The sequence below is a fragment of the Oxyura jamaicensis genome, chromosome 22, assembly GCF_011077185.1.
Source record: "Oxyura jamaicensis isolate SHBP4307 breed ruddy duck chromosome 22, BPBGC_Ojam_1.0, whole genome shotgun sequence".
In the NCBI taxonomy this organism is placed as follows: domain Eukaryota; kingdom Metazoa; phylum Chordata; class Aves; order Anseriformes; family Anatidae; genus Oxyura; species Oxyura jamaicensis.
The window spans coordinates 2606218-2632074 of NC_048914.1; the positions used below are offsets into that span (position 1 = coordinate 2606218).

General features: G+C 44.0%; 1 protein-coding gene across 3 annotated transcripts in view; it reads left to right on the forward strand.

Moving 5' to 3' along the window:
• The first annotated feature begins 9356 nt into the window (after positions 1 to 9356).
• Positions 9357 to 25857, forward strand: part of EBF2 (EBF transcription factor 2) — a 135065-nt gene continuing 118564 nt past the window's right edge. For 2 of the 3 annotated variants that reach the window (XM_035345126.1, XM_035345128.1), the window contains exons 1-6: positions 12086 to 12603; positions 14873 to 15029; positions 16051 to 16114; positions 16411 to 16466; positions 16840 to 16913; positions 23395 to 23463. In XM_035345126.1, coding sequence (XP_035201017.1) covers positions 12473 to 12603; positions 14873 to 15029; positions 16051 to 16114; positions 16411 to 16466; positions 16840 to 16913; positions 23395 to 23463 — 551 coding nt within the window. In that variant the 5' untranslated portion in view covers positions 12086 to 12472. Of the gene's footprint in view, positions 9601 to 12085; positions 12604 to 14872; positions 15030 to 16050; positions 16115 to 16410; positions 16467 to 16839; positions 16914 to 23394; positions 23464 to 25857 lie in introns of those variants that run through there. The other variant, XM_035345127.1, reaches the window with a different exon arrangement.

The following is a 25857-nucleotide window of genomic DNA, read 5'->3' on the forward strand; positions in this document are numbered from 1 at the left end:
TGATCTTCCTTTTCCTGCTCAAACTTGTTACTGGTGTGGTCTATGTAGGCACCAAAAGTTGGTCTAACCCAAAAGATAATTCCTCCTTCAAAGGAACTCCTTTGGGTTGTAGGGGGTTGTGCTTTACACCGAAATCACTGTGGGTCTTGGGATTCATGCCTTCAGAGACACGTCGTATGGCCTGTGCTCGAAACAGGCAGCATGCCTTTACTCTTAGAGCTAAAAGATGGGCCTTAAATTCAGAGTCTGCTGCTATTCCAGAGTAACTGTGCTATGGAGTTGATTTTTTCAGGATGAGGTGAGTAGGAGGTGTCATGTCTGTTCGGTGGATGCAGCCTGCCCTACTAGCTGCCGTGAGAACAGGTAGCAGCTCTGCGGTAGCAGTGTGTGAGCAACCACGCATCAAATTCCACCAGTACACACCAGAAAGAGCTGCTCGAGTTGTTCAAGTGAAGTCTAAGCAAAGTTATCTCAAAATAAAGCAGCAAAAGAATACAAGGTTTGCTTACTGTTGGAGAAACGGATTCTGGTGGTGCCGTGACTGCAGAGACCACAAGGTGGTGGCATTGCACAGGTAAACGGTACACAGAACGCTGTCCTTGAGGTTTGTCTTGTGTGCTAGCTAGGTTTGTTTGGGGAACAGAGATCAAACGTGTAATTTTTCATTTGTTCCATTACAAACCAAGAGTCAGAAGGACCTTGCTTGATGGAAGGGGCTCTTTTTTATTAGGAATTTTCCCCCTTTTGCTTCCCCCAACCTCGTTATTAAGCAATTTGGAGTAACTGCCCTATAGGAGGACTGAATATGGTCGTGGTTTGGAAAACAGCTCTGGGAATTGGCAGAGTAGGGCTGATTTCCTGCCTTTGTGTGATTTTAGGCAAGTGGTGGAACTTTTTTGTAGACCTCCATTTCTGATCTGTAAATTAAGAGTACATCATCCTTCTATTTCCCTCTTGTGCACCGTGTGGCCTCTTCAGTCGTGGCATGTGCATGGAGTGCTTAACTTGCTAGCATCCTTTCTCTTCTTGAGCATGTAAAGTACTCTTGTAATCTTTCCAGATGTTAAGAGGTACAGCACCACAGCATTTTTCTTTTAATTGTTAACACACTTGCACAGGTCATTAAGTACCAGGGGCTCAGAGGAGATGCTAATCAGCGGGCAGCCTGTACTGAGACAGTGCTGAGCCTTTTTTTTTTTTTTTTTTTTTGGCCAGGTGGCCTCACTCTGAGCCTCCAGATTCCCACTTTAGTGCTGCAAAGATGTGTTTTTTGTCTTCCTACCCAAATTGTCAAGGCTCTTCCTCCAGGACTAGGATCTCCTGCCTCTGTGGGTCTGCAGACAGCTGCCGTTCTCCCCATGTTTCCTCCTACCCTGCTGAAAGTACCACCAGTGGGATCATCTTGGGTCATCAGTTCAACTACACCTCCACCTCCTTCTGTTCCTCCACCAGAACGGTTCCTCCTAGATCTTTCCATTGCTTCTTTAGGGCCTTCCTGCAGTGCTCTGAGCTGCTGCCTTATCAGCCTCTTTGTCATCGCCTGTACCCCGAGAGCAGCGAAGGTGTAGCCGCCCCCTCCATGTACACACCTTCCCTTCTCAATCATCTGTCAGTGTGTGAGGAGAAAGCTGCCTGCCAAACGCCTAAGACTTTGGAAAGTTAAAACAAGATGGGTAATCTTTTCTCTTTCCGAAGAATTATCTTTCTTGATGAGCTTCACTGGGGCAGTGGTAGGAAAAACGCAGGTCAGAATTGATCTGCTTTGCTATGAAGAACTTTAAACAAAGGTAATGGATTAAATCATAGAATTGTAATTTTAAATCTGAATGATTGGTAAGGACTTCTGTTCTCTGCCAACTCCTGCTCTTACATCTAACCGGCAGGAATATGCCCCTTTGTTTGCTCTGACCCGTACTTGTTGACTTTCACAAGTTTGAACTCTTGAATACATGGACTGCCTTGCTGGGCCTGACTGCACAGCGCCCTATACAAGACACTTTTGGTCTTCCTTTAGATGGCCAAGAGCAAATTCACTGTCACTGAAACTGATGGCAAACCTTTCACTGGTCCAGTTCCCCAAGTGTATCTGTGGTACTCAGGAACAACAAATCTACCTAGGAGACTAGGGGAAAGGAAACCGGTGCAGATGTTGAAATGCATCAGGTGATCAAATATTTAGTTCCTATCTTAAAAAATAATAAGTTCAGGTGTAAAATGGCAGTTCTGTTAACTGTTAATACTTGTAAACTACATTCTCCATTTAAAAAGTGTGGAAGTGGAAACTTTGCAGCTGTTGAACAATATTGTGGAATTCCACAATAACATTTTATCAATATCTTAAGACTTACCTCTAGTGGAAAGCCAAACCCACATTTATATGCATTATAAATGTACATATGCTCATATGTGCTATGTACGTGTTGGTGTGTCAGTGCAGTGATTCAAGTTTCAGGATGCGTGAAACACAAGTCAGTGTGTTTGGCTGACTTAACCAAGGCTGGATGGAAAGGCAAAGGTTGTCTTGTTCCCAGCCCACAGCATGTTCCTCAAAACAGATGTTTGTGTCTTGGCTGTTGAAGGTTTATTTCTTAAATGTTGCTGTTTTGCAGGGTATATGGCAAATGTGCCAATAATTGAGCCTTGGGGAAATACTTTCCCATTCATGGATAGCATTGTCCCAGAATCCAGGAGCTCCTGAGATCCAGCCCCATCCCTGCAGCTGACCTGCTCTAACTTTGGCTTCCACATGCTCCCACTTCCTCTGTTACTGAGCAGGAATAATCCGACAGCATTTACCTAATGCAGGTGCTGAAGAGCTTACCTTTGTGATCATAATTTAAAAAAGAAGAAAAACAGACAACCATTTTGTAGGGTTTCTTGATATTGTGTAAATGAAGGCATTCAGCTTATGAGCTAACCTAACAAAAAACTGGAGGTGTAAGATAAGTGTGTAAGCTTGGGTATTTATTCAAAGGGCTTTTGTCAACTTATGGATAATGAAGAAACGACCTGTCTGACAGCCGCAGTATTGTACTTTCATGGGAACTAGCTTGTGGTGGCAAGCAGCAAAATAAAATAAAAATCAAGAAATGAAAACAAGAAAATAAGGGAAAAATTAAAAAAACAAAACTGCCAGTTCTTCAAAAGTACTCCTTCAAATTGGATTAACCACCAAAGGAAAACTGACTTTTGTTGATTTGGAACTATGAAATAGGAAGTAATTCTTAAGATGACTTAGTTCATCAAAATATTGTGACTTGTTGGTGCTACATGTTGCTTACCCTGCCTGATTGAAAAAGTGACACGCAGTAGGAACAGTGATCAGGGTTTTTTGCTTTGCAATGTGAATCCTTACCAACTGGCCAAACTTGCTTAAGTTGCATGCCGTATAAGACTAAACACCTAGAAAAAAGTCTTTTATTGTTTCATCTTGCACTTTATTTCTTGCCACGCTGAAGTGGCAGGTATACACAAAACACAATTTTCCTCTTTTCTACTTTCATGTGATCTTTTACATCAAAATAGTTTCCTGTCTGCTTTCTCTCTGAACACCAGTACAGCCCTGTAATTACTTGGACACAGTGGCCACAGGGCCTAGCCTTGGGAAGGAAGCACTGGCTGGCTGTACCGCTGGCAGAGAGCCAAAGCAAAGTTTGAAGCTGTTTGATACCTGCAAAGGCCTTTTATTGCCTGTAGGCTCTGTCACCATTAACATTATTCATATTCTACATGGGGAAAAATAAGATGCCATAAACCATCTTGTAAAATGCTTTTCCCCTCCGGGGGCTGTGCGAGCTGTGCCTCTTGGCAGCTCGGCCTTCCGCACAGCGTGTGCTCCAGGTACCCTCAGGTCAGGGTCAGTGGAGGAAATCCGGGGTGTAAGGGTGCCTGCGCACACCGCGTTCTTAAGTGACAACCCAGATCTCATACCTCAGAAATTCAGGGGGATCTCCAGTGCTGTAGCTATTAGGGCACATGTTTGTAGGGCATTAGTTCTTTTTGAGGTTCTCTTCTAGGCTAAGCATGAGGTGGGGCCAATATGAGGAGGTGTTTGAGGCAGCTTTCAGTGCTGTAGGTTGAAGTTCTTTGCCTCTATCCCATGGAGTACTTGGAGAATGCTTTGACCAAATAGGTGATTTAGTGAAGGGGAGAATAAACAGATGGCAAGTCTTCAGAAGTGACTGACTGGCCTTGAGATACTGAATAGCTACACCACGTGGTCTGAAGTGTCCTGAGTGGTTGTCTTCTTTTCTCCTTCTGGCTTCCCTTTGTCTCTGCTTTTCTCTCTTCTAACGTTTGGCTTGCAAGCAGTGCAGTGAAAGAGCTTTATTTCTTCTGGATTAGACCTAAGTCACTGGGGTGGCATATAAGGGTGGAGTAAGTTGATAGAGCCATCCCATACTGTTTGTACTTCCAACAGGAGGTGTTGATGGAAGTAGCAAGCATGTGGAAAGCCTTTAGGTTGTCTGGCATGTACTTACTATAACCCAATTCCTTAGACCATCCTTAGCGATGATAACTTACTGCTTTACTGACATTCGCTTGCATCTAGACGATGCTGAAGGAGGTGGCAGTGGAAATATTTCCAAAGGAAAGCTGGAGCTTCCACTTACGAAAACTGATTTTGCTGTCTTGCTACAGATTATGAATGGAAAAAGAAATTATATGCCATATGCTCCACCATATTCTACCCTTCAGATGCTCTGAACACATGCTCTTGAAAACAACAGAGGGTGTTTTCCTTCCCTAAAGCCAAAGAATACATGTGGATGACAAAGCTGTGTCAGCTTAGGGTGGTGTTCCGAAACCCTCAGAACCTGCTCATTGCTTCTGTTGTCGCTGATGCCCTGTGGCTCTGGAGTCACCAAAAACCTCATCTTATCACTTCAGCAAATAGCTAAATGCTGGGGGAGGCTGCACATGGAGAGCTGCTGTTCTTCCAGTCCCCTTCTCGCCCTTACCCTGTATCAGGCCGCTGGTGCACAAGGACTCTGCAAAGCTCGGGTAGCCCATCAGGAGGGGCACATCCTGAGCAGAGGCAGCTTCTAATGCCTCACAGCGCATGTGGCAGTCCTTATTCTTCCATCTGTGTGAGAACACAAAGAAAATGTCTGAATGGAGTTATGGTTTACTGGTCTGCTACGATTCAGACACTTCATGGCTCACAATGAAGCTCACGCAGGGCACACCTGCACACTGCCCAGCCTGGCTCTGCTGCGTATCCCAGAGGTGCCTGTCATTGTCCTAATGCTCCTTCACCAGTGTGAGCCCAACCTGAGTGAGCACTCCTGCTGATTCCTTAATCTGAACTGACTGAATCCTAAAGCATGTACAGAGATCCACTTCTCATGTTATGCATTCATGTTTAGATTTTTACCCTAACTGCTATTAGAAGAATTGGCTATTATCTGCCAATCAGCCTTGGGCCCATCACCTTCTACAGGTGTGCTTTATCCATCTTTTTTATCCATCCATTTTCTTTATCCATCCTCTTTACTGTGTCTAGTTTTTGGATACAGAAAACATGCTTGAGGTTCCCCACCTAAGAGTGTTATATACATACTAACTGTAAAACATGCTAGATCCCCTAACGTACAGTATGCCTATCAGGGACAAAGCTAACATGGGAGCTTTTTCTTTATCCACCTGTTCTGGCTTAGCTAGCTTACAGGGCACATGTGGTACAGCCTTTTAATTTTTTAAATACATGTATTATTAGCAGTACTCTTCAATGGAAATACTTGAATAGTATCAGGTTATTTAGTAAAACATTACTTTTCACTACCTGGTACCGATGATGGGAATGTGATGATGTTCAACTAGGCTGACCAAATACTTTTAAGCAGCAGACCCATTTAGGTACGTGTACATTTCAAAGCATCTATATTTACCCTACCAATGAATACTCAAAAACTGGTGATGAAAGAAACAGTTCAAATGGTAAGCTGTAACTGACTAGCACAGAAGGCTTAGAACTCTGAGTAGATTTCTCCCCCCCCGGTAAATAATGTTTAGGCTAAACAAGGTTCTAATGACTTAGAATAAACTCCCAAATGAAAGCTCAGAATTGTAACCTTGCAGAAATCTGTTGTGAGCAGTTGGAGTTGCAGCTTCATTGCTTGTAATACAAGTATAAATGTTTGCGGGACCAGAATCAGGTTATGTAACTTGGCAGCTTTTGGAATGCCACTTACTGAGATAGAAGTCTGGTTGGCATTATGAAGTTAGGTGTGTTCATACTTCAGTTCCACCAAATCAAGAAAAAAATGTTCTTTGGATTATTGAATACAGTTCAGAGAGGAACAGAACTGTCTCTCCAAGGTAGTAAAGCTCTAATTATGATATACTGAGCTTTTAACAACCTCCTTCTTGCCTTATGGAAAGAACATAGGACTAGTCAGATTAGATTAAGCTTCTTGTATATTCTATTTTAGCTTCAAGTACCAGATGCTTTAAAAGAAGGCACAGGAAAACTTTGCAGAAGGCAGATGTTTTGATTATTGACCATCCCCAAGAGATATCTTCCTCATCCTAATAATCTGTCTGATGGTAGCACCAATAACCTCTAGCCAGATTCAGAATCTCGATGAGTGAGTTTTTGTTATACAAAATGGTTCAAGTTCTTCCTTGAAGCCTGCAATTGGAGCTCCTGATAATACAACTTGCTTTAATTCTTAAACCGCAAAACTCAACAGCACTTTGAGAACTGGTTTGCACTAATTTATGTAACTGCAGATTGAAAACCGCCTGCATCAGCAGCACATCCATGAGCAGCACAAAGTTGAACCCAGCCAAGGTTCTTTGTGCGTGCATGTTACATGACTGCACACTTTTAGCTCTCATGGGTGGCTCTGTGTATTGGGAAAATGGCCCAGTAAAGGAAAAATCACCTTGGAGATGATGCTGGACCCTTATTCTCTCTTGTGTACTGTGACTTTTTTGGTGCCTCAGCTTCTTGGTCATCAAACAGCGTTGCATTACTTATATAAGTTTGTCTCTGCAAGTATCTTGAAAGCTTTACAAGCATTGAAATTTAGACGTAAAACCATCTCAAAGTAAAAGAAACAAAGGCTATAATTGAGCTTAACAGCATAATATTGGTCTGATCCCAAACCTGTGAAGTCAAACCATTTTGACAATGTACTAGGCTTTCAACCAAACCCTGTAACTTCCTCCATCTTTGTGTTGAAACCTGGGATTTATCCAAATGATGAAAGGTTATTGGCAAGTCTGAGGTGTCTGCTTATTGGAGTTATGCAAGGATGAAAACTCAGTATAGTTGTTTCCTAGAAAACATATACACATACCTGAGTCTTCTCTAAGAAATATATGCACGTATATGTGTATATATGCCTGGAAAATTCCAGATTTGGGAAGCAAAGCTTTTCTAGGTAGTTAGCCCTAGTTGGTGGAACTGAAGTACAGCTGTGCTGTTACAACAGTACAACCAGGGAGGCTCTAGATATGTTTCTAGATATCTATTATTCACAGGCTGAGCTGGCAAACTAGGAATTAAGTGCAAGTTGGGCACTCCTGCTACAGTCTAGTTTGCATGAAAGTAGTTGTTTAGTACAGTAACTTGAAATTCCAAATGGAAATGTTAGGCTGTGCTCCACCAAAGAACTGCAAGTCCAGAGTGTTCCCAATTCTCTGTATTTTGAAACACTTTAAAAATCAAGTTTTTATCTATCAAGAGGCTTAAGCTGCGCTGACTCTTAAGTAGGCAAAGTGTCCCCGTGGCATCACTTCAGAGTGCCTATTGAAGTAATTAAAGTTAGACACCTGTTTAAGACAGAGCTGCATTGAGTTGAGGCGAGGAAAAAGAGGCCCTTGCTGTGCAGATGTTTAAGCATGAGGTTAAGCATGTGCATATTGTCAAGTAATTCTTGTAAGGCCACTCTGGTGACTAATACAGGTTACATATAAGAATGTTTGCAGTATTGGGGACCACTTTTATTTGATTCATATGTTAATGAGTGAATGTAATTCTGCTCTTCAGTATGTCTGCACTTACCCAGTTCTTGTGGGAGATGTTTGACAGCTGGAGTTGGGTCATGAATGTGCATAGGTGGTGGAACTAAAAAGGCGTGATAACCTCAACTTCTCTTCTTCCCGAGGAAGATTAATTAGGGTAGCTGACATGCAAAGACATAATAAAAGCTGCCCTTGATTGTTTTCTATAAACTGGAAAATGAGACTACGAGCACAAATATACACCCACTTAAAGCATTTTTCCTGACTATGCCTGGTGGTTCAAACCTCCATGTGGTTAGAAAAACAAACTTCAGCACTAAGACTTCTCAAATCTGCATTATAAAATAAAATGGAACATATACTCCCGATGGTAAAATATTATTTGCTAACGTGTTCCAAAAACCATGCTAGGCAAAAGGCAGTAAAAGTATCTTTAAAACAAAACAAAAAAAAATGGATATAAAACCTAGCAGATGTGTTTTTCTGTTCTACTGCAAAAAGCACCTACTTATCGGAGTGAATGGGAAACTCGGAAGAGGATATGATGGATGCAATATTTTCTCTTTTGGGAAAGATAAGGTGGAGAAGAAGTTATTAAATGTTTACTTATGCATTTGTAAGTTTGAAAGCATTCCTTTGTTCAATGCTGCTAAATGTGATCAGTGGAATCTCTGAAACATGCACACTATAAGCGCTGATCAGTCGGGAGAGTTGACTCCAGTAAATGGCACCTTTACGATGCAAGAGGGAAGCAGGAGAAAGAGGGTGAGCCCAGATACAGCTCAGGATTTTATAGCTGTAAAAACACGTTTCTAGATATTTCCAAATGCACTTGGGGGGGAGGGAGGGGGTAGCAATTTTATACTTGGGGATTAAACTTCTTCCAGCAGTCAAATTGTGAGTTTGCTTCTGAGAGAACCTTTAGGTTTATTGTAAGCCCAGTTTTATGTACACAGTCCAACCAAAAGCACCTCGTTGTTTAAGTCCTTGTTTTGCATGCACTGTTCAGTTCAGAGCTCGATTTGCTTACATGGTTTGGTTGCATGCACCTGAACTGCTTTAAACTTCTTGTATTAAACGTTTTAAGAAGCTTTGCATATTCTCTTGTTTCAGTTAAATGGGGGTCTTGTAAATCAGGAGTACGTTCCTGAATCGGAGTGGACTTCTAAACCAGATCTGAAAGTGCTTTGACCACGTACCAAGAGCTCAGACCACAACCTGCTCTCATTTCTGGGAGCCACGTCTTTGGCACAGGGCATCCTCTGCAAGCGAATGGTTTGTTTGCTCTGCTCTTGGGCTCCTGAAAGTTCTTTTCGGGGAGTGCTTTGTTTGACAAATACCGTTGTATTTCCAAACATGTGGTGTGTGCTTGCATGCAAACAGCCTGCATTGTGCAGGACTTAATTTTAAGCTGTTTGTAACAGGAACGTTTATTTTCTGGTGCAGTTGTGGAGGGAAACTTTCAGTGAGATTATTGAATAAAGACGGAGTTATCAGTGGCAGAGGGAAAAGGATAACTTTCACCTGCAATTTGTTCCCTTGAGACACCTGAAGGATGCAGGATTCTCCCGAGTGAGTAGGAACGCGAACGAAACGCTGCCTTTCCAGGGTCTTCTCCAGGCGCAGGTTAGCCTTTTTCATTCCCTTTTTCGCCTTAAACGTGAGAGGAAACAAGCGCGTTTTTAGGGTAATGCTTTGAAAGTACTTGATAATCTCTCCAGCCTATGTTTCCTCCTGCTGCGGGGCCCAGGAGCCTGGGGCACGCTCCCGGCCGTGCCGGGCACTTCTCGGAGCTATACCAGAAAAGGATCGGCTGCTCGGGGCTGCCTTCTCCTGCCCGAGCTGTCCTCGGCTGAGCTCGCAGGGTTTCGTGTGTGCGTATTTTCTTTGGGTTTTGGTTTGGTTTTGCCAGGGTCGTCCCGCCGCCGTTCCCTGGCGGCATTCACCTGGCACCGCCCGCTGGAAGCGGCTCCCGTAACCCGCAACGCGGACCCCAAGGCAGCGCGGTGGCAGCGACACCGCTGCTCGCTTCTCTCGGGGAATTGCCATCAGGAGAGCCGGGCCGAGAGGGGCTTTTCGCAACTCTCCGTAACCCAAGCGCTTGAAACGGGGGCTCTGGACGCAGTGTTTGGCGTTCCAGCGGTGTTTAAGAAGTGCTGCCTCTTGCAGATGCACCCCAAAGGGGAGCGACTTCCCGGCGGAGCGATGCCCCCCCCCGGCCCGGCGCTGCCCTCGGCTCTCGTCATTTGTCCCCGAAGTGCCAAATTCTGGTGGCAGCTGTTTGGGGTGAGGAGAGAGCAGCTCCTTTGACCTGCGCCGCTGCCCTCTGACCCGCCGTGAAGCCCTAAAAGCCCGGCTCCCCGCGGCACACGAGTCCCCATTGTTCCTAAAGCTGGCCCGGCCCCGGGGCTGGGGCTGGGGGGGCTCCTGGGCTGGGTCCGGATCCGCAGCCGAGCGGCTGAAGGTCGAGGGGAGCACTTTCCCTATGGGAACCCAGCAGTCCCGCTTGGGGAATTCCGCAGGGTGCCACTGCCCCAAATAATCCCAGTACACCGAGGGGCTCTTACCGGGGGAAAGGTATACCCGTGCCTATTGCGAAAGTAAAACCAAATTCGCGGTAACGCGTCCGTTTACATCGCGTGTTCTTATTCTATTACTTTTCTTTCTTTCTTTCTTTCTTTTTTTTTGGACGTGTCACCCTGTTTTCTGACTGGAGAAATCGCATCGCAGGCCTGTGAACATCCCGGCGTTGGCCTCCGCTCGGAGCAGCGCTGAGCTGTCGGTGCTTTGCTTTATAACGCCCACCTTGCCCCTGGCTAACGTGACAAATTCACCGGGTGCGCGTTGATCAATTTGGGGAGGGGGCTGCGGTGGGAAATGCCCTTGAGCAGGGATCGGGTGAGATCTGGATCACCCAAAAGTCTGGCGCTTCTGTAGGCAGAGGGATCCGGAGTGCCGGCTTTGCCCTCGATCGCGCCTGAATTAAGGATACGTTTTATGAAAGTCTTCGGGGAAGGTTTGGATTTGTAATTTTTGTTGCAGGAGAACTGTATCAAACTCACTGGGAATAACCCGGCGTTTAGCGGAAAGGTGCCTTCTGAAATCTAAGCTCGCGCGGGTGGAAGGAGTTAGAAATACGAGATCGATTTCCGAATTAATCTCATCCCGTTAAAAAATAAAGCGGGTTAAAGAGGAGCTGCGGATAATGAGCGAAGGAAATCCTGGCGCTGTCCCTTTAACTACCGAACATCTGATTCCCTCATCTGGCAGATGGTCGCTGAGCACAGATTTGCATTCATTGTCTTGAAATCTGTTTTCGCGTTGCTGTTAGATGGATTTCAGAGGCAGATCTATACACGGATCCCGCTACAAAAGGGCCGGGGGGGAAATATCAGCGAGACAAAGTGGTTTTAAGAAAAAACCCAACTCAAACCACAGGTAGCGTCCTGCCTCACCGCCGGCTGGCCTGGGGGAGCTCCGCTTGCCTTTCCCGGGCCATCTTTCCGTCGGCAGGACCTTACGAGAAGTTTTAAGGCCGGAGCCGGCTGCGGCTGGAGGAACGGGGGCTGCCCTGGCCGTGTCGCGACATGGCGCTCAGGATGGCACCCCGCGGGCAGAGCCTCCCTGGGCAGCCCCATTCATCGCTTCGATCCGTTTCAAACCCGGCGCCCCGGTACCCGCGCGGCTGCTTTATTAATTAATTTATTATATGTATTTATTAACGGCTTTGCGGAGTAGCTCGGTTAGCGCGGCTGGACCGCGTGGGGGTGGGAGGCTGCAAGCCGGGAGGCCGAGCTGAGGTGCCCGGGAGCCGGCCCCGGCCCCGGCCCCGGTCCCGGTCCCGGTCCCGGCCCCACTCCCGATCGCGCTCCCGGTCCCGCTCCCGGCCGGGCACCGGGGCCGGAGCAGAGCGGGGGAGCCGCGCCCTGAGCCCTCCAATCGGGGAGAACCATGCAAATGAGATGCCCTTTTTTGGCATCCGGCCCCGCCCCCTGCCCGCCGTGCCCCATTGATGGTGTCGGGGCCGGGAGGCTGCGGCTCCTCCCCAGCGCGGGCTGCCCGCCGCAACGCTCTGGCTCCCTCCCCGCTCCCCTGCCTTCCCCGAGTCATCCTCAGCCCTTCTTCCCTTTTTTTTTGTGTTCCCCCCCCCGGACTGGGCAGCAATCAATCCTTCTCCCCCTGTCTTTCGAGAAACAGGTGATCCTCGTTACCCGCGAGCGGTTGCTGGATGCAGTTTCCTCGCCCGCGTTTGAATGATGATGATCCCAGGCAAGAGTGAATCAGCGTAACTTTTGCTCGGCGAGAGGACAAACTTTTTACCCCTCATTGAAGGCATTAAAACACACGTAGCACCTAAAAGCAGAAGAAGTTGGTTTTAACGCTGAAGTTCTCCACTTCCCTGGGATTTGTGTGTGTCACTTGCAGAGGCTGCGTGTTTTTCTTCTCCTCCCGCATCCCCCCCCAAGGAAACTGTTGCCAGTTGGAATAGACTTTTTAAATGTTTGGGATTCAAGATACTTTAGGAAGAGGACCAATTCTGAAAGATAAATCTTTAGGTTCTGAAATGGATTCCGTCAGGTCCTGGGTCAGAAACGTTGGGGTTGTGGATGCAAACGTAGCAGCACAAAGGTAACCGTCACCGCATTCCCCCTCTTCTTCCGTGCTTCTTTTTTATTTTTATTTTTAAGCAAACCTTTTCCTTACTCCCTCTTGTTATTTTCATTTGACATTAAATTTATTTTCTCCCCTTCTGACACCCCCCTTCTTCCTTCCCGGTCTTTTCTACTCACTGAAGGCTCAAGACAATACGGCTATTGCTGGAGACAGGAGCTTCAAACCCGGAGAGCATCAGGAGCCCTAAAATCCAGCGCGGGCTCGGATGACAGAGCTCCGATCGTTTTTATTTTTATTATTATTATTATTTTAAATGTTTATATTTTTTTTAGCGCAGAGGGCTCTTGGTGGGAACCGCTCGTACCCAGCGCTGTAGGCGACCCCTTCCCACTTTTTCGGGGGTAGACAGCCGAACAGGAGGGAACCGAGTTAAAACCAACTTCGGTGCCGTTCTTCTCCCCCGCCCGCCCACCCGGCGCATCTTGGTTTCCTCAATTCAGGCGGCTCTGGAACTACCGGGGGCAGCGGCCAGATCCCACCCCGCGGCCCTACGGCTGCTGCTGCCAGCTGCCGGGGCAGGAGCGGACCTGGCACCGCGGGGGGAGCCGCCGGGGCTTGGGGTTGGTCGCTGTGGGGTTTGGGGCCTTTTATTTTTTTTTTTATTATTTTTTTATTTTTTATTTTTTCCTCTTGTCTGGGGGGGGTTGGTGTTTTGGTGTCTTCCCCCCCCAACTTTTTCCCCCTCTCCTATCCTCAGCTAAATCTGCACAGGACTGCTGTCCCAGTCTCTTCCCTTTTTGGATGAGGTGATAAGAACTCCTTTAAGTACCATATATCTACTTGTCCCCTCGCTCTCTGGATACGTTTTTTCCCCCAAAAAATACCAGTATAGCACCGGGAAGGGGAAAGCTGAACGAGCCCGGGGAGCCAGCTGCTTTTTAGTGAATATAGCGACAAGGTGAGGGCACGCAGCGGCGGGTGGGACGTTGTAGGAATGGTAGGTACATCGGAGCCCCCACCCACGGCCTGATCCACGAACAAGGTTTCCCAAGCACCATGGGAGGAGTTATCAGAGTTTTAGGATGCCGATAGATGGTTTAATAAATCCGGGTGTGTGTGTGTGTGGGGGAAGGACACAGGACCGGGTACGTTTATTCCCGGGAAAACCGAAAGTAAAAGGAAAGGGCTGCGGGGGAACCGCGGAGGTGCAGCCGCGCTGGACTGTCTGGGGGCAGCGCCGCTTTTTTTCAGGGATCAGTAAGAAACCCCAAATCCGAGCTCTTCGCTGCAGGGCGAGAGGCAGCCCCCCAGGTGCGGTTGTGGCAGATGCGGGGAGTTCACCCCGTGCCTCTCTGCCGAGGGAAAGCACAGGGAAAGCTCCGAAAGCCTTGAATACTTCTGCCCGTGCAGCAGAGCTGTCATGGGGACACCAAAGCAGCTCTGCCTTCCAGCTTGTCCTGCAGGTAGACTGAATTTGTGTGTTCCGTGCTACGGAGGTGCCCACGGGCACCTATTTTCTCTGCAGGAGGTAAAAATCAGCGTTAGGAGAGGGAGGCTCGGCTCGTTTCACTACCAAACAGGGCTGCAGGTCGGGACACCACGGGCACACAAACATCCCAAGCCGGGAGATGCGTGGGAACCATCGCCGGGGCTGAGCGGAGCCGGGGGCTCCCTAACTCAAATTCTCGCCGGGTAAATCACAAACCACACACCCAGGCGCCGGTCAAATAGCCAGCCGCTAAAGCCCGCGGCGACCAACTTTGTTTGCTGGGGAAAGTAGGTGCTGTGCCCGAAAGCGGCTGCCTTGTACCGCAGCTGATGTCGGTGCCGCTGACAGTCCGTAGGAAACGCGCTCAGGTCGGTTGTCTTCTCCGAGAAAAGCAACCCAGGCTGGGGGGCACCGGGAGCGCTCCGTGCCCAGAAAGGTGCCGGCCGAGGAGGAAGGAAAACACCTCACCGCCTTCAGCACCAACTGTTCGGGTTTATCGCTCCGAGCCCGGCGGGTATTCTTGCCCTCGGAGTGCAGCTACGCCGCCCGGGGCCGCACAGGAACGAGCGGCTGCAAATTTGGGCACCGCCGCCGGGGGAAGCGCCAAGCTCGGAGCCGGCGGTGGCAGGGGACAGGGGGACCTGGAGCGGCACCTGCACCCGGCCGACCGCTCCGGGCTTCTCCCCGAATCCCTTCTGCCGTGCCCGCTTGTCGTTTTGCTCGTACTGCTGCTGCACGGATTTGTAATGTCTTTGTCTCTCCCCCCACACCCTATCCCGTGTGTTTCCTCCACAGCGGAGTGGCTTTGTCCAGAGCTCACTTTGAAAAGCAGCCACCCTCCAACTTGAGGAAATCCAATTTCTTCCACTTTGTTCTGGCTCTCTACGACAGACAAGGGCAGCCTGTGGAAATAGAGAGGACTGCTTTTGTGGACTTTGTAGAAAACGATAAAGTAAGGCTTGTTGTCTTTCTTTTCCCTCTTTTCCCCTCCAGATTTCATCTCTTCTCCCTCACAGAGCTGCTCACCTTTAAAAATACCTGTTGTACAGATCCCTAGCAAAATAAAACCAGCTCTTGGTCCAGGGTTCAGGTGCTTTGGAAAAGCTGCTGCCCTCTGTGTGCTGCTCTAGCTGAAAAGACTTGTAAGGTTGTATCAGGAATACAAAGGGAATTTCATAAATCCACTGGAAATAGAATAAAAAAATCACGGGGGACAAAGAATGATTGATTTTATTTTTTATTTTAAAAATCAATCAAATCTGCCAAGTTTTATTAGTTCCCTAAGAGGAGTGGAATCTGACCTGTAATGTGTCAGTGTCTGGCGGGTTATGTATTTCTCAAGGCTCCAAAGTCAGTGGCAGGACCTGAAAAGCATTTCTTTTTGTATTTTAAATCTGTGTGTTAAGCACCTCGTGTTGTTTCCTACGATTGTTTTTACAGTTATTTTCTTAGTCATAGGAAAAGACTTTTTAATTGTAAAAGATGCTCATAAATAATGTTTTTAGAAAATGACATTAAAAAAAATCCTTCAAGAAAACACTCTGTAATGTAACCTTCAGGATATAAATATCAATAGTGACTCCAGATAACACTGTTGCAAAGTAATGAACACATTAAAGACAAGAAGCACTAGGCATTTCTACTCTCAGTCTGTTTTATATTAGCTGACTTGCTATGTACACGTTCATCTTGTTGCCTTGAAAAACTTGAGAGCATAATAGCAAATAAGAGAGGAAAAGAAGTTCTTGAACTCCTACAGGAAAAGATGTCAGCAGTATTCTGTAGTTTGTCCTGGGTCATTCGGAAGGTTAATATATCCCAATCAGTGAATTCACCTCGCAGAATTTTAATGAACTTCATTGTCACTTCCATCATGTTTATCAGTTTTTGCATTTTAAATGTGCCAAATAAGTTCTGGAAGATTTATTTTTATTTTTATTTATTTATTTATTTATTTATAATTCTCTTTCAAGGAGCAAGGCAATGAAAAGACAAACAACGGCACACATTACAAACTCCAACTCCTTTATAGCAACGGTGAGTTCCCTTTCCAGTCATCTTCTGTGGGCACTGAACTGAGGCAAGGTTTGTAGGCGCTGTCACGGTGATTTCTAAAATGCACTGCAGTTCCCTTCTGTGGTGCCTCCTTATCGCAGGGATGGGCTCTGAAGATTACCTCGTGGCGATGGGTTTGGGAAGCACACTAGAGGAAACAAAAGTAGCTGGTGTTGCTGAGGATTTTTAATAAGGCACTAGATGAAGCTAAATGTGTCTGTTCTGTAAGGAAAGGTGCATGTAGCAGTACTAATGACTGCGTTTCTCTCTCGCTCTAGGTGTCAGGACTGAACAGGATCTGTATGTTAGACTCATTGATTCAGTCACTAAGCAGGTGAGCACAGCTAATATATGCCGGGCTACCCTGCTCCACCTCATCCTCACTCTTTTCTTCTTTTTGCCCCGCATAATTTTTCATCTCTGGTTCATTTTTGTCTCTTTCCCACATGTATTACAGTCCTTATTTTTGCCTTATTTTTGAGAATAATTAAATTATTCTCTGAAGTTGTGCCCCCCCAGGTTGTAGGGTTTTGTCCACATTTTATCAACACTACTGTATAAGCTGCCTTCCTGTTCCAAAAGGCTTTGTGGAAGGCATTTATTTGCTGATCATGACAAAGGTAAAAAGCCTTCACCTGCAATCTGGATATTATCACCAGCAAGTAAAACCCTGATGCTATTGACTTACCCCTTTTCTTCATTTTTAGCCCATAACTTATGAAGGACAGAACAAGAATCCTGAAATGTGCAGAGTTCTGCTCACTCATGAAGTCATGTGCAGGTAAGGTGACTTTATTAATGGCATACAATTTGTTAGGCTTGCTTGCATGGATGTTGGAAGGGCTTTTCTGATGAAGTTGCAGGCAGGACGAGTTTGGTTTTTGAGTCAGAGACACTGCGTGTCAACAGACTTTTTTTCTATATGTGGATAAGATTTGATTTGGATTCGATACAGATTCCTTTTTTTGTTTGTTTGTTTTTTTGTGCAACAGATTTAGCAGGCTCAGGCCCGCAGCCTGAGCTGCATTCTTTTTCTTCTGTAAACTAGGCCTTTGGATGTGCCATCTAAATCAGTCCTTTGCACGTACTTATTTCTTACAAAATTCCTGTGCACCTTTTATGAACAGTTTGACTTAGACATTTTACGTGAAAACTAAAAGGTATTCTCCCTGTAATCTTCTCTGGTGAAATATTCTACTTTTCTTAATTAATTAACATAATTAATTTTGCTTAGTTCCTCCCCTTCCAAAAATCCAAGCAAGGAAGAAAACTCTCAAACCAAAGCCCAAATCCTTCCCTTCTAAATTTTGTAAGCAATATTTATAGGACTTCAATCTTTTAATTAAAAAAGACACTATTTTTAATATGTAAAGTTATAAATTAGAGGGTAAAATGAGTTGAGGATGTTTTTAATAACATTTGTATAAATCTGAAGTTACATGTACCTTATGTATGTACATCGTGCTTCCATGGTAACTTATTACTTTTCCTGTTCTCGTGTAATTAAATTTTTTTTCAATACATATAACAATGCAAACAGTCAATGTTCTTATATTAAAATGTGCTAAATTGTGCGTAGAATGTTCTTTCATAAGATGAAAGGCAAAACCAATCTTGACCTTTATTAAACACATTTTGTGATTTCTTGTATTAGTGGGGGGGTGGTTACGTAGTTGGACTGAATGTTGCTTCTTTTAATGCTGCTATTTGCTACTTTTTTTTTTTCCTTCTAAGTCATCTTCCAAGTTACTACAGTAGTGAGAGCAGCTTATCTGGGCAGGCTTGTCAAGGGGAAGTCTCAGTTTCAGCACTTAAAAGGAACAGAACAATTGATGTAATGGTTAAATGTAATAAGAATCAAGCAAACGCATAGTGTTTATCTGTTGTGCTTTGCTCTCCTTCACTAAGACGCTGAGCATTGTTACTTTTGAGCAATTATCACATATGTATGCGCAAACACAGCTCGTGTTGTGGATGGGCTGCACGCGACGCGCACGTTACGAGGATCTATAGATGCAGTAGCAAAGATCAAAGGGTTGCGTGTCACTTTTTGGCACACCTGGAAGTTATGTACAGATTTAAATAGTGCTTTTCCTGCTAGTGAAGGTCTCTTCTGTAATTAGCTGAATGTGAAGCAGAAAAATCCTTGAATCGCTACATGATTGGGTTCTTGTTTGTGGGAATAAAATAAGTCAGCGGACTTTGTCTGTCTCTGCTTTTCTGTACAGAGAGGTTCTATTCTGGAAGTTAAAATAGCGCAGCAAACGTAGTGCTTTAAAATAAAATTGGCTTGTTTTTCTTCCCTGCTTCTTTCCTCTGCCTTCAAAGTATCAAACGCTGTGTTCATCTTTTACATACCTGGCCTCCACTGGTGCCTATAAGCATATTCCGTGCTTGATTTAAGGCAGCGTTCTACAAATGTAAACCATTATTCAGATTGTGCTGAACTTTCCTGCTTGATAGATTAGCCAAGGAAGAATTACAGCTCAGGGGTGTCCTTTCCATGTAAAACACAGATTAGTGAACCAAAGCAAAAGCGCTCTGCAGCCTAATCAAGACATTTGATTTTAAATGTCTTGTTTTCCTAAAGTACCTCTGCACAGGATGCTGTGTATCCTGAAGAGGCATTATACCTATCACTTTGAATAATGCCCAGGGAACGGATCCAATTCTAGTTAAACTTGACATTTTATTTTATTTCTTTTAAGTACAATAATCAAATGTTCCTCATTGTGTGCTGCTTAAGTGGCAGCATCAATTTTTAAAGCCCCTAGTTTAGTTTGCATTAGTAACAGTATATAAAAATTTAATGCACTGTACCCGCTCTGCTGTCCAAATTGATGCCTCCTGTTTTTAAAAAGCAGGGTCTGTCTGTCTTTCTGCTCCCCTTCTTCCAATCTTTGCTAGTTGAAGGTAGGCTCTTTCTTTTTTATTTTTTTGTATTTTTTTTTCTCTATATAGTCACACGCCGATATTCTTGCTGGATAGAGAGACAAGCGCATCCAAAACTCCGCATCTTCCACTCAGACAGTGACAGATGCATGCTTAGCAGGAAAGTTGTCTAAATATTGATACGGCTACAACAATCTGTCATACCAATTGAAAGTTAAACTCTCAACTCTCAGTAATTAGTGCTTTCCATGAGAGGTTTTATTTATTTATTTGCAGATCTGAAATTTTTCATTTGGGTTATTACAGCCTAATGGGAACAGTTCCTATTAGGTGGATCTCTCTCAAACATGCAGCCTTCCCTGCAGTGGTTGGAAATCAAGGTAAACAGTCTCCTCTCCTGGAATAACTTTTTTTTTTCTTTTTTTTTTTCTTTTTTTTTTTTTCCCTTCTTCTTTTTCTTCCAATTATCAACTAAGAGGAAACTAGTTGTTATGCTGCTGCCAGCAACCCTCTATGCCCTCAATGCTCAGAGGGTTAAAAGGTATTATAATTTGAACAGAAGTAGTCTCAGGGCCTACAGCTGGCTAATAACAGAGTTGTATTGAGTGCAAGCAAGCCCCACAGCTGTGACTTTCGCCACAAGGCTCAGACTAGACAGGAGCTCTAATCAGCTGGGCCAGGCGGCCACTGGGGCCTGTGTCTTTATCGGCCAGATGGTGTGAATTTAGACACTTTTGTTATGCAATTGCAGGGAGGAGTTGGGGAGAAGAAAACAAAACAAAGGCCACCATGCTGTGAGCTTATTTGAGTTTGAAATTAGAGACAGATTTTTTTTTTTTTTTTTTTTTTGGGGGGGGGGGCGCCGGGCGGGAAGTTGAGGGCTGAATTTTAAAACCATTTTAGGTAAGTGTGAGGGGGGAAAGGGTGCAAGTTCACTCTGCCACGAGCCTTCTGGGGTGTTCGGTTTGTAGGTCTGGTGTCTGTGATAGCTATTTTGGGTTTGGTGTTTGGTTGTAGTTTTGCTTTCAAGACTGTTTGTAATGTAAACCATCATTTTTCCCATGTAGGTCTACTTAGAAAGTGGTCCAAGTCAGTCTAGTAAGAATATGTGTAGACAATAAGTCTTTGGCCTTGATATTCCTGTTTTAAGCAAAGGAACACCTCTGAAGGTGTGTTCCTAATACAGCATAGAAACAGAAGCTTGAGTGAAGTTGTGCCAGTAATTTGCTCTAATAATATTGTAGGCTTGGTCCTGGACCCCAACAGGGTTTGGGATTTTTGCCTTTGACTTACATTGGAACAAATCAGTTCTGTTAAACAGCACTTGTAAAACAGACCCAGTGGAAATGTGGACTTGGATACTGGGATGAAACACTTGGAAATAGGCATTTAAAGATTTGAGAGGTACTTCTGCTAAAACTCTGGGCTGAAACTTCCTCAGTCTTTAGAAAGCGCTGATTTTCCTGTGAACTTGTCATTTACTGGGAACAAGTGCCTGTTTTGCCTAATGAAGAGATTTCATGTATGTTGGGGCTCGAAAAGTTGGTACTGCCCAAGGGCAATAATCTAGGTCTCTAACAGAAGTCTGTTACCCAAGTGTGCTGAGTGCTAAGAATGTAGGTATTTACAAAATACTTGGAAAAATTAACTTTAGCAGGAAAGTTTACTAAATGAAAAGTTCCTAACGGTGATAATTGTGCAAACCATAAAATAAAGTGACGCGTTTGTTTCAGAGCCCAGCCTCACTGCACTCCCAATTCACATCACTCATTCTAAGCTCTTACTGTGCCAAGACATGGCCACCTCCAGGAAGCCTGCATGAGCTGAGGAGATGTGGAGGTGCTGCTACTTTATTCTGCTCAGACTTTACTCTGCTGTAGTGTTATCAGAAATATTTTTTTATGACCATACATGTAAGTTACATGACTAAGGGATATGTTATTTAGTATTACCACAAAGAGAGGAAAGAAAAAGGCAAAAACAAAACAAAACAACTTTTAAAAATGGAGTTTTTCTTGTTTTATTACAGCGGCACCAAAACCATAAGGCATTTGTTCCCAGAGTCATTTCCAATGCTTTGTAATATTGGACATGTCAAAAGTATATGCCAAATTGATATTCTTCCTAGTGATGGCTTTCTGTTTTGTTTTCCTTTTTTCTTCTTTAGGATGTATCTTGGCTTTTATTACAAAGTGCAGTTGTGTATAAACAATCATTAGGCAGCGAAACGCATAAAAGATGCGCTTAAAACAAAGTTGGGAATAGGAGGATTCGGGATATTCTTAGCCAGTGTGAATTACCATAGCTTCACTGAAGTCGATGGAGCTATGACAATTTACAGCAGCTAGAGGGTTTGCCCCAGGGATTTTTAAATATTTAGTGTATCCTTTTATTTTAAAAGGACTAGCATCGATGAATAAGTGTGGGTTTGAGGCAAAAGGAATGTAGAAATGTTGAAACAGTTAGAGCTGCTATTCAAATAGATCTGGTAGTTGTATCTCATCTTGCCGGGCAATTTCAGCTTTTAAATGGGAAGTTCCTGGCACACTGTAACTCATGGAGGAAATGCATGTATTTGAAATCTTTTCATACCCAAAGAGTGTTTATTTTTTTTTATTTTTTTTTTTCTAAATGCCTATTTTAAGTATTTATTGTTGACTATTCATGAAGAAAAAAAAAGCTGCTCTTTCATATTTTATACTGCTTTCAGTGAATTCAGGCATCTTTTCTTAACTCCTCTGCTTGAAATTGCTCTAAGGTGGAAAACAGTGGGATTCAGACTCGCCTGGGAATTTTGTAAAAGTATTCAGCACCTATTATATCACTTTACGAAAATATATATATATATATTTTGACTCCATAGGTGTAAATTTGACCAACCTCACCAGAATGTGACCAATGTAATTTGGAAAGGCAAATTTTATGCAGCCTAGAATTTGGTCTGGTGCCTTTTGAGGCATATAGGAGTCCTGGTACAGTCTATGTAAAGTTCCACAGCGATGCTCTGAAGTTCTGGCTGCCTACATCCTTCCCCTCCCTGTGTTAGTTTAGTCAGAACAAACTATTTGATCAGCAAGACAGCTGAAAACTTCTAACAGGCTTCTGTGCTGCTCCCAGCCGAATTTTTAAAATGAAGTAATTCAGAGCACAGACTGTTTTTAATATCTATTGAACTTGTGGTACTTGTAGTAAGCGCAGGGAGCATCACTCATGTCAATGAGTACATCAGTGGAAATAAAATGAGAGCCAGCTCATTATTTGATTTTTAAATTTATTATTATTATTATTATTAAATAGGTAAGGTAAATGCAGTGATTCTGTTCTTTCGTTAAGTACAGTTAAATTCACTGGGAGTGAAGAAGCCCAGATAGTTTGTGCAGGTTATATTCTTCTCTGTGTGTGTGTGTGTGTATATATATATGTAAAAAATGTATTCTGGATCTGCACACATGTCCATATGTACACACGGTTGTCTTTGTACATGCATGAAGACACAAACAGACAGGGCCCTAATATGGATATCATCCTGCAATTTGTACCTTACCGCAATCTCCAAAGGGCGGCGGCATTATCTTGCATTTTCTTGCCAAGCCAGATAAATATATTTATTTTATGTTGTAAGCTTATCGGAGAGAGTTATAATTTTTATGCAGTCATGCAGGTAGCCACATAGTATAAAATGTGCATAAATACAAGATTAATGTCGAGGGCTTATCGTCACTGAAACAATTGCAAAGGGATTTGCAGACAAAATGCCAACCTGAAAAATCTCTCCAGCTTCTTAATATGCTCTAACTTTATGTCCAGCTTTGTTTTCTTCTTCTTCATTTTTTTTTTTTTTTTTCTCCACATTGGTGCCACTGTACTGCTGAATTTTTAATTTTTAATTTTTATGTTTTGTAAGCATATGAAATTTAACTAAGAATTCAATAAATGCCAAATCAGTTATTAAAATATAACAAATCAGTAAGTTGCTTATAGTCAGTTTTAACACCTTTTGGTGGTCTATAACCATACATAGCACATGATACTCGTGTCTGTAATGTTGTTATGACATCTGTTAATCATTTATAAGTCTTTTATATGTAGTGCCTTAGTCTAAGTATGACTATACTGCATTTCACTTTGGCTGTGAACTTCAAAACAGACTAAGGGGAGCCAACTGCCAAGCTCTGGCTGAAATCAACCAGGATTTGGGCACCCAGTTCTCTTAGTCCTTCTCCTTTCCAAGAATCCTAGCCAGAATTCTCTCAGTCACTCTTCTGGGCATATATTGAGCCCTAAAGCTTCACAGAGGAGACTTTCAGCTGGTTGTTTTGCTATCAGTTGTCACAATAATTCTTCCATCTTGCTTTCCTTCCTCTCTCTAGTCGGTGCTGTGAGAAGAAAAGTTGTGGCAACAGAAACGAGACTCCTTCTGACCCCGTGATCATTGACAGGTAGGAGATGAATCTTCCTTTTTCCACAAAGCAACCACCAAACTGTTGTGTGTCACAGGAGGCAGCGGAAGGTCTTGGTGTTTCTGTCGGCATCTGCTGTTCGGAGGTGTCTGTGATTCCTGACTCCTTAGAAAATGCCAGCCTAAAAGCCGGTTACCTTTACCCCATCTGGGCTTGACTTGACAGAAGTGTTTGTTTTAGTTTTTTCAATTATGTTCTATGCGTGTTATTTTCATTGTGACCAAATGTATGTATCCGGAATGTTTTCTGCTCACCAGGCATGTGATCCAAACAGATCAGGGAGAGGATAAGCTTTGAGCAACCTGGCAGCTTCAATAGCATTTTTTAACAAAATAGCAATATTCCCTAAGAAGTGCAGAGAGGAAGGAAGGGGTAAAGGCAGACGTGCAACGTATTAGCGAGGATTAAAACTGATGGTCTGGGGACTGTGAGCAATTTTATGCAAGACAACAGTTTCATGTGTTACTTAGTTCCAGATCCAGCCCTAGGTTCTGCTTGCCAGTTTCTAGGTAAAAACCATAAATGAAGGAGAACAGCATTTTGTTACATGAGTTGGTACGTTCAAAACTGTCAGTATTTGTGGAGGCTTAGGAAACAAACCTGTGGAATTCACTGACTCCAAGTGTTGTTTGAGATCTGGAACTTAGCAAGATTCAGAAAGGAAAAACAAGAGTAGACAGAGCTCTTTCCGAAAGTCCATAACCAAGATCTCCAGGAAGGGAATAGTAAACAAGGGAAAGTCAGGAAGAAACTTTTTTTCCCAGACAGATTTTTCTATATATTAATTGTTTTAAAGAGGTTTTCCCTGATGCAGCTGGTATAAGGGGCCCGTGGAAAGCTGATGCTGAGGTGAATTGATTGCAGATTCAGTTTTATGTCTGTATGTGTTCGGCATCTTCTATCTCCATTCTACTAAGTGTTATTTGTCATAATATTTCTTGTGAATTTGTCTTGGCATTTGGAATGGTCAAGCTGGTTTGAATAAAGAGCTACAATTATATCCTTCATTTTTTCATCAGGGGTTTAATCAAAATTGTTCATGCTGTGATGAAGTTCTTCCTCCCACTCCCTTACCCCCCCGTTTTCTCTTTTATTTTTGTACTTAAAGTTGTGGTTGGGGACAAAGTTGGCAATTCCAGCAAACTGGACCGTTTGCGTGACTGTGTGGTGGTGGGTGGTTTCCTGACTAGAAGCAGAGTTCCTAGATAATGCCATCTTGACCTTTTCTATGAAATTTCGAATTCAGTTTTGCCTGTGTTAATGTTTGGTATGAATCTGCATTTGGGAACCTTCCAATCTAAAGTCTGAATTCGGTGAAGCTTGTCTTGCTGCTGGAGAAGCAGCATGGCATAAGGCAATGGGCTGGTCTAGGAGTTAAGAATGTTCCTCACGAAGGGGTCCTCTCACTACCTGAATTTGTCATCTTGAACAAGCTGTCAATTCCCATGCAAAAAATCTGATGCTTTCTGCAGGGATTTGAGATCTGTTCATGTAAAATGCAATAGAAGTGAAACAAGAAAAGAAAGAGCAGGGTGGGTGGCTTTTTGTTGCAGTTGGTTTTTGTGTTTTGTTGTTTTTTAAACAACTGGGTGCAAAATATGCACAACACATCACCTTGGAGCTCAGTGGGTCCTAAGCTTTCTGAATTTGCTCTAAGCCTAAAACTCAGATTTGTAACTCCCCTGCTAACTGCTGTAGGCATCCTGCCACTCGCGTGGAAGTGCCTTCTGGGGTCAGCTTGCTGGGTTTTTCTGCTCTCAGTTCTTCTGCCTCTCTTTGTGTCTCTTGAAATTGCAGGTAAACTCTAGAGTCCGACAGGGGTAATAATAAGGTGAGAGAACTGAGGGGTGCTGCCTGATAAAGCTGCTTTAACTCGTTTAAGAGGCAATGTCACCAAAGTGGATTTAGGCCATCAAGGACAGAAATTACTGCAAATCTGCACTGCTGCTGGTGGTGGCATGGTTTAGTGAGCAGCGTGGTGAAGAGAGAATTTGAAGCTAAATCTGCCTTGTTCTGCCTCTGGTCCGTAGTGATGCCTCAAGCAAATGACTTCCTTTTCCCTATTTCCTGCTATTCCAGCATTTTACCTGGTTAAGCATGTTTTGGTGGAGTTAGAGATAATCTTCTGCACTATGTCTTGATCAACATCTGAACTACAAACGTAATAAAGTCGTGCTGCACACGGCTCTGCAGAGGAATTTATTGTCTGGTCTGTCATCCTCAGACATTTCCACAGCAGTAGGTGCAACTGCCTGGGTGTTTGTCTAAACAGCCCCTTCTCCCAGGGTATAGTCAACACGACTGACTTCGCTGTCTTTCATACAAGCAGAAAACTCTGTTGAGGTGTCGTGAGAGCTCAGGATGTGCTTGGGA